This window comes from Nomascus leucogenys, chromosome 6 (genome assembly GCF_006542625.1).
Source record: "Nomascus leucogenys isolate Asia chromosome 6, Asia_NLE_v1, whole genome shotgun sequence".
Taxonomy (NCBI): Eukaryota; Metazoa; Chordata; class Mammalia; order Primates; family Hylobatidae; genus Nomascus; species Nomascus leucogenys.
Genome location: NC_044386.1, coordinates 46160376 through 46171740, shown reverse-complemented (window position 1 = coordinate 46171740; position 11365 = coordinate 46160376). Strand labels below are relative to the sequence as shown.

At 38.1% G+C, this 11365-nt stretch overlaps 1 protein-coding gene across 2 annotated transcripts in view; it reads right to left on the bottom strand.

Moving 5' to 3' along the window:
* Positions 1-3929: 3929 nt before the first annotated feature.
* Positions 3930-11365, bottom strand: part of RAB27A (RAB27A, member RAS oncogene family) — an 86853-nt gene continuing 79417 nt past the window's right edge. For both annotated transcript variants that reach the window (XM_030814066.1, XM_030814065.1), the window contains one exon: positions 3930-6638. In XM_030814066.1, coding sequence (XP_030669926.1) covers positions 6440-6638 — 199 coding nt within the window. In that variant the 3' untranslated portion in view covers positions 3930-6439. The remainder of the gene's footprint in view (positions 6639-11365) is intronic.

Here is an 11365-nt window from a genome sequence, read left to right as displayed (position 1 = left end):
CAAGATGAGATTTGGGTGGGGACACAGCCAAACCATATCACCCTTCCTTCCTTGTCCTTCTTATTCATTTTTTATCTAGCTATTCTTCAACATTTATCTTTTCATTTTAACTCTAGAATCAGTTTGTATAGTTATAATCTTCAAATACACACATTTTTCCTTTTATTGGATACTTTTTCTTGTCTAGTCATTCAACCAGTAATTCCAGAGTAATGTTAAATAACAAAGGCACATACCAGAAATTTTAGTAATAAACATCTGCCCAATACTTCATTGTTAACCAAGAAACTGAAAATTATTTCACTTTTCTTTAGTCTTCCTCTCCTATCCTCCTCAACAATTATGGAAGAGCCTCACCAATCTGCAAACTTTACACAATTCCTTCTCAACTCTCAGTTTGTTCCTGCTACTTCACCAAGAAATTTTATACTCTTCCCATATACATCAACACCCAGGTTTACCCTCTTACCTTTGATGTCAGAGGCCACATCCTTTATCTGTGTTCTTAATTCCATACCTTAAGGCTTCATCTGAGACTTTGTTCCCTTCAGTCTATGAACATATTCAGTGCTTCACTTTAGAATGAGTGTGTGTATAGCCAGCCTTAGAAATTGTTCTTTTCTTTCCACCTATTTTAATGGAATACAAGATTGAACTGAAATCTTGGAAATATGATTCCATTTATCCTTCTTAGGGTTTATAATTCCTAAATCTAGGGGTATTTGTCTTTTATCATTACTGGAAAATTCTCAGCTATTATCTTTTCATATAGTGCCTCTTCCTTCAGTTTCTCTAATTTCTCCTTATAGAATTCCTACTAGATATGAGTTGGAGCTTTTTTCTTCCCTCTGTGTCTTTTAACCCCTCCAGGACTTTCTCCTTATCTCTGTCTGCTGAATTATGGGTAATTTCCTCTGACCTGCCTTCTAGAATTTTCTCTTCAACTCTGTCAAACCTGTCATTTAACCTCTAACCATTAAGTTTTGAATATCAATGGCTATATTTTTCATTGTTGGAAGTTTTTGGTTTTCTTTTTTTAATTCAAACCAGTCTGGTATCTTTAATATTGTCTTCTTTTCTGGGTTTTTTAGTTCCTTTCATGTTTCTGATTATCTTAAACACTTTGACTTTATGGTCTCTTTCTGATAAGTATATTATTTGAGGTTCTTAAATGCCAAATCCTGCTGGCTGTTTGGTCTGCTGGCCCTTGCTAATGACTGGAGGTAAGAATGAAGAAGAAATAGATTGTAATTTTTCATTGTAATCTCATCCATAGTAGGGTGTTTTTCGGCCTGTGCAGAAATGTCCCATCTGCAAACATTTTTGCTTTGCTTCCACCAAGTAATCCAGAACAAATCACTTCTTTAAAATGTTAATTTTTGTTAATTTCTTGATTGAACATACCCAGAAAAATTAGGTATTATACACTTTAACCTTAAACCTGTGTTCAAGCCGACTTGTGGTTGTAAATTTTCACGAGATTAAAGACATAGACTAGGTCGGCCGGGCATGGTGGCTCACGCCTGTAATCCCAGCACTTTGGGAGGCCAAGGGGGGTGGATCACAAGATCAGGAGTTCAAGAGCAGCCTGGACAAGATGGTGAAACCCCATCTCTATTAAAAATACAAAAATTAGCCGAGTGTGGTGGTAGGTGCCTGTAATCCCAACTACTCGGGAGGCTGAGGCAGAGAATTGCTTGAACCCGGGAGGCAGACGTTGCAGTGAGCTGCGATCGCACCACTGCACTCCAGCCTGGGCAATAGAGTGAGACTCCATCTCAAAAAGAAGAAAAAAAAAAAACCATAGAGCAGGTCCTGGATTTCTGTGTGTTTGGGGACAGAGGGCTGCAGTTTCAGCACCCTATTCTCAACAGGCCCAAGGTTTTCTTTACTAATGCTTTGTAGCCATTATAACAAAGCATCCTGATTACCGATACTGGCAAAAACAAACCAAAAGCAAACCACAATCAGCATCAGGTTGTTTTAAGTTCCGTCTGTTGTCTGTTTTTAAGGGGAAGGAGGTGGTCTTAGGGCATCGCTCATATTTTTTTGAGAAATCATCGGTACATTTTTTAAAAATATGTTCATACTTTATCCAGCATGATCTAAGTATCTTATAATGGAAGAGCTTATTAGTTATATAAATACCTATATTACCAATAACAGAAGAGCTGGAAATACCACCATAGAGATTTCCAATTTATAAAAATACCAAGTGAAACATGTCTTAGATAGATTGTTAGCCATCTTGACATCAACTTCAAAAGATCAGAAATTATTTCTCAGATTTCTTAATTTTTTTTTTTTTTTTTTTTTTGAGGCGAAGTCTTGCTTCGTCACCCAGGCTGGAGTTCAGTGGCATGATCTCGGCTCATGCAACATCTGCCTCCCGGGTTCAAGCGATTCTCCTGCCTCCGCCTCCCCAGTAGCTGGGATTACAGGCATGAGCCACCACGCCCAGCTAATTTTGCATTTTTAGTAGAGACTGGGTTTTACCATGTTGGCCAGGCTGGTCTCCAACTCCTGATCTCAGGTGATCTACCCACCTCAGCTCCCAAAGTGCTGGGATTACAAGCGTGAGCCACCACACCTGGCCTAGATTTCTTGATTTCTTACAATGAATTAGTATGGACTTACTATATGTGAACCTTTTTAAACATTTTTAATGCTGTTTTTATTTTCAAATTGTATTCTTCTGTCTTTGAACATTAACAGTGGCCCCTTTGGAAAACTCTTTCTCTTGACCCTGCTGCCTCTTTAAGTCCTTTACTCAGTCAATCAACAGACGTTTGAGTACCTATTGTGTACCAGGCCTTTTTCTGAGTGACGGTAACAGTTTTGAAGAAAACTACCTAAATCCCTGTCCTTGTTTGTGGAGCTTATATCTTAGTGGATGTGGACAAATACATAAATATGTCAAGTGAATCACTTGTCAGCCTCTTGGCTAAGAATAATTGTAAATACATCAAGTGGTGAAATATTTACATTGAGTGATATGAAGAAACGCAAAGCAGAACAACAGGTCAAGGAGTGACAATCTGGTTGGGGCCATGAAGGGGAGTGACTGCTCTTTAAGGTGGTCAGTAAAGTTCTTTGGACAAGGTGGCATTTGAACAGTCTTAAAGGATAGGAGAAGTATACATGGAACACTAGCATTCTAGACACAGGGAACTGCAAATGCAAGAGATCTGAGGCAGGAACATGCTTGACTGCTCCAAGGAGACCAGTGTGCCTGAGAAGAGTGAGGTGGACAGTGGTAAGAAATAAGGTCAGGAGGTCAGAGAAGCCATCTCTCCACATATGCCCTCCTCATCCAATCCATGACTGTACCCTCCCCAGCGTCTCTTGCATCACCTCTCAGCCCTGCCTAATCTTAGTTCAGGCCTTAACCATCCTTGTTTTGTTTATCTGAGATTGTCTACTACAACACTTCCCACATATAGGTGCTCAATACGTTTGATAACTTTTTTGTTGTTGTTTTTTTGTTTTCGAGACAGAGTTTCGCTCTTGTTGCCCAGGCTGGATGCAATGGCACAATCTCGGCTCACTGCAGCCTCCGCCTCCTGGGTTCAAGCGATTCTCCTGCCTCAGCCTCCCAAGTAGCTGGGATTACAGTCATGCGCCACCACGCCCAGCTAATTTTGTATTTTTAGTAGAGATGGGGTTTCTCCATGTTTGTCAGGCTGGTCTCAAACTCTTGACCTCAGGTCATCTGCCTGCCTCGGCCTCCCAAAGTGCTGGGATTACAGGCGTGAGCCACCGTGCCCAGCCTGATAACATTTTTAATGACTTTTCCAGAATATGTTGTCTTGGCTGGCCCCTCAGTTAGCACCTAATGGAACATGTATCCCTGAAATTCATTTCCTTTGGCATTACAACCTCTGGTATGAAACTTCGTGATAATAAATAAAGTTACATTCACACACAAATTTGACAGACTAGACCACTTTTTTATTACAGCTTAATTGGCACATGGTTCACTGAAAATACACTTCACTTTTACATAGGCTTGTAAATAGAAAAATACATTGATGCACAAAAAATATAGTACTTCAATACCAAACTTAAATGATTTCCAAAAAGAATACAGGTTATTTTAATAATTAAAGGTGACTCCTGTGTGTGCACTATATCATGTATACACTTAATTGTATGTTTAAGGCCAGTGGAATCTATAGCTAATTACTCATTTGGTTCTTGACAACTGAAACATGCAAACATTCTTATTTCTATGTTTAAAGACATTTAATGTGTTATTCTAACACAAATACACCATATAGAATTTGCCCTGATATGTAGCTGTAAAATTATGTTGTACTCCACTGAAGTCTTATGGCAACTATATAAGGCACTGCTGTGTGATTATGACCCTGCTCTTTTGAGACGGAGTCTCGCTCTGTCACCCAGGCTGGAGTGCAGTGGCGTGATCTCGGCTCACTGCAAGCTCCGCCTCCCAGGTTCACGCCATTCTCCTGCCTCAGCCTCCTGAGTAGCTGGGACTACAGGCGCCCACCACCACACCCGGCTCATTTTTCTTTATTATTTTTAGTAGAGACGGGGTTTCACCATGTTAGCCAGGATGGTCTCGATCTCATGACCTCATGATCCGCCCTCCTCGGCCTCCCAAAGTGCTGGGATTACAGGTGTGAGCCACCACGCCCAACCAACCCTGCTCTTGAAATGTCTAAATCTTATCCTCACTAGCATATACAATTCAAATGCACAGGCCTCCATGACTTCTTTGGAATTTAAAAGAAGCCTTCATTTCAAGGATAAAAATACGTAAAATTTTACCAACCACGGCTAAGTTTGTTATGGGAGTAGTGGAAGGACAGTGGAAAAAAAATAGGTTTTTTCATTATACTTACATTTTTCCTTTTTTAAAAATAAATTTAGGGGATACAAGTACAGTTTAGATACATGAATATATTGTGCAGTCGTAAAGTCTGGGCTTCTAGTGTAACCATCACCCAAATATACTTGTATTTTTCTAATTACAGTTCTACCAAACATTTTCCACCACAAAATACATGTATTTTTATTCTTTGTTTAAATTATGGTGAGTGATATTTCTTCCTAAATAGCCATTAAGATCTCTGGAAGTTTTGATCTACTTTATTCAAACCACTTTAATAAATAAGACTTTTCATCTAAATGAAATACCTTTGAATTTTATAAACGACTTCCATGAAACATATATTAAAACCACCTTTAATTTGGTATGAAGACACTTTGGCAATGCAGCAGAATACACGATCTTGGCAAGACCCAGCAAGTACAGTAAATATTTCATGAGCTCTAAGAAAAATATCATTTCATTTTTCTTTTATTGAACTACAGTACAAATGTAACTGCTTCAATATGAACATCTATCTTCCACCAAATAGCAAACAGGCATCTTATGTAATTAAAAACTAATTATTTCAATTCCACCAATGGAAAAGCAAAACAAGTTGCAAATATCAACAATACAGAGCCTGCTGGTAAAGACAGAGATGAGTAATTTATAAGCTAATTAAGCTGCAGCCTGAGGATGCCAGATCAACGTTATAAATATGAAGAAAAAGAAACTAAATATTTACTCATCACAAATAACTCCGCATAAGCACCAGCTATGTTCAGATGTGGCCAGCACATAGGCCAAGTATAAATGTACAGTCACAGTGAACTAAAGCCATAAAATCTAGTTCCCTGACCCTTCAATCAACAATTCAGAGCAATGGGAATATAGCGGGGAGCCAGAAGTCCCACTTTGGTTGCTCATATTACATTAAGCCACCCTGCCCCACCCCAATCCCCTTCCCACCAACAAAAAAGGCACTGTGAGTGTACAATTGGTCAATCCAGTTTATCCAAGGTCTATAGATATGGCCATGATTTGTCCTATATTCATGTTAAATAGAATGCTTACATAAAATTAATACTCAAAGACATTGAGCGGATGTGCATGTATATTCTTATTTAACATTTAAGTGGCTTTAATGGTATTTTAGAATGTCACCTACGGCATGACTCTTTAAATCTGGATTGAAGACTGTGGCAGTTTTATAATTGCATGTAAGATCTTAAATGTAAGACTCTGGGCCTACCTACATTAAGGCAGGTGACAGTACCCTCATTCATTCTACATAATAAATACACTCTTCTGTGACTGCAAAATTCTGAATCCTTGAATGATTTACTATAATAGGCTAAGGTTTTATAAGGCACTTTTGGCTCTGAAATATTTCTCCTAACTCTCAGGCTGAATCTTAAATAAATATTTACAAAGCTGCAACAAATTAATTTTAGAACCAGATGCTTTATTCATAGGTCTAATGGGGATGGTGAGAAGCAATTTGTACACAATGCCCATTAATCTCTCGCTGTGCCATGTATCAATCATAGAGAAGATCCCAGGCATGGGCCACCTGAACTACTACGTCACTTACTTGACTTCTCAACAGCCACATGCCCCTTTCTCCTTTTCTTCACTTAACTGATCCGTAGAGGCATGACCATTTGATCGCACCACTCCTTCAGGAATCCAGGACTTGTCCACACACCGTTCCATTCGCTTCATTATCAGGTCCAGAAGCATCTCAATTGCTTGGCTTATGTTTGTCCCATTGGCAGCGCTAGTTTCAAAGTAGGGGATTCTGGAAGACAGAGACAACTCAGGTAACAACATGTGGAGGGAAAGCACAGTGACCTTTGCTCTTGATAATTCAAATTAGAGAATCGATAGAATACAAATATACAAGATGACAAACATTTTACCACCCCAGAGTACATTAAAAAGTGAAAAAGACAATAAAATACTCACACTGCATTTCCAGTAGATATGCAAAACTGGAAATTTTAGACTCTTCAAAATATCAGTTTTTGGCTGGGCGCAGTGGCTCACACCTCCCAGCACTCTGGGAGGCTCAGGTGGGCAGATCACCTGAGGTCAGGAGTTCAAGACCAGCCTGGCCAACATGCGGAAACCCCATCTCTACAAAAAATACAAAAATTAGCCAGGAATGCTGGCATACACCTGTAATCCCAGCTACTGGGGAGGCTGAGGCTCAAGAATCACTTGAACCTGGGAGGCAGAGGTTGCAGTGAGCCAATATTGTGCCACCGCACTCCAGCCTGGGCAATAGAGTTAGACTGTCTCAAAAAAAAAATCAATTTTCATTTTTTTAAAGGAGCATATTTATGCAATATATATTTTGGTAATATATATTGATTTACTATAAAAAATTTATAAAAAGATATAAGTAGGGGATTCTGGAAGACAGAGACAGAATTAAATCTTTTTTCGTTTAAGTGTTTGGAGGGTTTTTTGTTTTGAGACAGAGTCTCTGTCACCCAGGCTGTAGTGCAGTGGCACGATCTCAGTTCCCAGGCGACTTCCCAGGCATCGATCCTCCTACCTCAGCTTTCCGAGTAGCTGGGACCACAGGTGCACACCACCACTCCTGGCTAATTATTGTATTTTTTTGTAGAGACAGGGTTTTACCATGTTGCCCAGGCTGGTTTCTAACTCCTGAGCTCAAGCTACCCACCTGCCTTGGCCTCCAAAGTGCTGGGACTACAGGTGTGAGCTGCTGCACCCGGCCTCGTTTTAAGAATTTAAAACTTCATTCTTGGTATGAAAGCTGTTTAAATTCCTCTAAGTGAAAAGTAAAACTTGAAAACTTTCAGAAGAAAATATAACAGACTTATCTTTTTGACATTGGAATAAGAAAGGATTTCTTAATATAGCTATAAAAGCTCAAACCACAGAGAACAAGTTTGATAATCTTGACAATGTTAAAATTTAAAACTTTGGTGCCACAACATATATCATAAGCAAAGTTAAAAGATGAGCGACAGGCCAAAATATATGGTGTTTCATATAACTTGCAAATGGGTTAGCATCTGAAAAAAATAATTCTTCAAATTAATTAAGGTAATAAACAAGATAATATGAAATAGACTAAGGATATGCACAGGAAATTCTAAGAAATTACATTTATGAAAAAATGTTCAACCTCACCCAAAATAACGGAAATGCAAGTTAAAATAATGGTATATTAACTCACACCCGTCAGATTGGCAAAAATATAAAAATCTCCCAATATCAAGTATTGCCAAGGAGAAGAAAGGAGGAACTTGCATTTACTGCTTATGTAAGTACAAACTTTTATTACTACTTTGGAAAATAAGACGGTAATATCTGGTAAAACTGAAACATGCATGCACTACGACCCAGCAACAGCACTCCTGGGTGTACATCTAAAGCAGAGCCAAGCCATGTTGATGGGCAGGAAGTGAGTTACAGGGATACCTGAGACATCAGCAATCCCTCAGTCCTTAGGGCAACTGAGAAGGTCTTAGGGCAGCCAGAGTCCCTGAACCACTCTCCTCCAAACTTGAGCAGCCTTATCTATTTATCCCAGTGAGCTGTACAAATATTATCATTTTCTGCAGGTGCCATGCTATGAAAAATATTCAGAAACCCTGTCCTGGAGCAGCACTATCCAATAGAACTTCCCACAGTGACAAGAACTTTCCATATCTATATCATCCAGTACAATAACTACTAGCCACATGTAGCTATTGAGCACTTAAAATGTGGCTAATGCAACCAAAAACGTGACTTTTTTGTTTCTGTTTTGTTTTGTTTTTTGGAGATGGAGTCTCACTCTGTTGCCCAGGCTGGAGTGTAATGGTGTGATCTTGGCTCATTGCAACCTCTGCCTCCCAAGTTCAAGCGATTCTCGTCCCTCAGCCTCCCAAGTAGCTGGGACTACAGCAACATGCCACCACTCCCAGCTAATTTTACCCTGTTGGCCAGGCTGGTCTCAAACTCCTGACCTGAAGTGATCTGTCTGCCTCCCCTCCCAAAGTGCTGGGATAAGAGGCGTGAGCCACCACACCTGGCCAAAACACCTGAACTTTTAATTTTAACTTAAATAGCTACATGTGACCAGTGGCTATCATACTGGATAGTGCAGCCCTAGAGAACCTCTCATATATGTACACGTGGCATCGTCTAATGGAATAGATATTGCAGAGCTATTTGTAATAGGGAAAAAATTAACCGAAATGTCCATCAATAAGCGTATGAATAGTGATATATTTATACAATGAATTATAGAGTGCTTAAACTGTATCAACATGGCAAAAATTAAACATTGAATTAAAAAACCAACTTGTATGATACAAGATCATTTGTGTGAAGAACACAAAATAAGTACACATCATTATAAAAACATCTATGTAGTAAAAGTACAACTTCTTGGACTAGAAATATATAATTTTGACTGCTTTTAGCTAAAAGTAACCGAAAATTGTGGCTCAAATTGGCATGAATCGCAAGTAGGAATTTATTGTCAAGCATAACGAACACAGAACTGGAGTGTTTCCAGTGTTAATTCGCTCGCCAAACAGTAGAAACGAAGAGCCTAATTCATCTCATCCTTCTGTTCTGCCATCCTCCACATGTCAGCTTTGTCCACAGTCTCACTCCCTTCATGACCCCAGAAGTTAAAACATTCCAGGCATCACATCTCAACACACCAAAGTTTCAAGGAAAAAAGGACTCTTCCTCTGTGTGTCTCCCTCAGGAGAGAGGAAATCTTTCCCAGAAGTCCCTGGAAGACTTTCTCTCGTGTTTCATTGGTCAAAACTGTATCACATGCCAATGCCTAAACCAAACTCTGGCAAGAGGAATGGTACACCACCATCATTGGCTTAAACCAATCAGTCTTCCTGGGCTGGGGGCTGGCACGTGCCTCTCTTAAGTAGCATGACCTCTAGAAGCAGAGTAGATAGCTAAAGGAAATTGAGATTCTATAAATAAAGGCATGAATATTGTCTAGGCAACCAACAACATCTGCTATAGGAAGCAGACACAGTGTGATTCCCTCTGAGGAGGCAGGAAGGAGAATGGAATCAGCAAGGAATTTTAAAAGGGGCTTCAATTGTATCTGTAAGAAAATTTTATTTTTTATTTACGCATAATATAGTTTCAGAGTAAATATGATCATTTAATACACTGATATAATCTGTAAAGATTAGTATACTTGGGATAGCCATAATCTTAAAGATTTGTCTTTTCTTTATACTAGAAGGATTTGAATTTTTCCCTCCTAGCTATTTCAAGATATACAACAGATTGTTGTAAACTATAGTCACCCTACTGATCCTTCTAACACTGCATCTTATTTCTTCTATCAAACCATATGTTTGTACCTATTAATCAATCTCTCTTCATCCTCCACGCCCTCCTACCCTTCCTGGCCTCTGGTATTCGCCAATCTACTCTCTATCTTCACGAGATCCACCTTTGTAGCTCCCACATATGAGTAAGAACAAGCAACATTTGTCTTTCTGTGTTTGGCTATTTCACGTAACATAATGATCTCCAGTTCCATCCAAGCTGCTGCAAATGACAGGATTTCATTCTTTTTTTTTTTATGGTGGAATAACATTCCATTGTATATATAAACCATATTTTATTTACCCATTCATCCATTGATGGGTAGATTGCATGTCTTAGCTCTCGTGGATAGTGCTGCAATAAACATGGGAGTACAGACAGCAAATATCTTTTTAATATATCTGATATACATTTCTATATATCTTTTGGGATATATATATCTCTCTCTCCTAAGAAAACTTACATAAAACTTTTAAGAAAACTTCCAATAATATATGTGTATATATATACACACATACATATAGATGTATATATGTATCTATACACATACATATAGATGTATATATGTATCTATACACATACATATAGATGTATATATGTATCTATACACATACATATAGATGTATATATGTATCTATACACATACATATAGATGTATATATGTATCTATACACATACATATAGATGTATATATGTATATATACACATACATATAGATGTATATATGTATATATACACATACATATAGATGTATATATGTATACACACATACATATAGATGTATATATGTACACATATATGTATATACACACATACATATAGATGTATATACACACATATATATGTATATACACACATACATATGTATATATGTATATATACACACATACATATACGTATATATACACACATACATATATACATATATACACATATACATATATACACATATACATATAGATGTATATGGTTAATTGACTTCTAGGTATTTTATATTCTTCCTAGCTATTGTAAATGAGATTGCTTTCTTGGTTTCTTTTTCAGATTTTTCCCTGTTGGTGTATATAAATGCTAATGATTTTTGTATGTTGATTTTGTATCCTAAAACTTTACTGAATTCGTTGATCAGTTCTAAATTTTTTTTGGTGTAATCTTTAGGTAAGAAAAAAACTCTTAAAGCAGGCCTGTGGC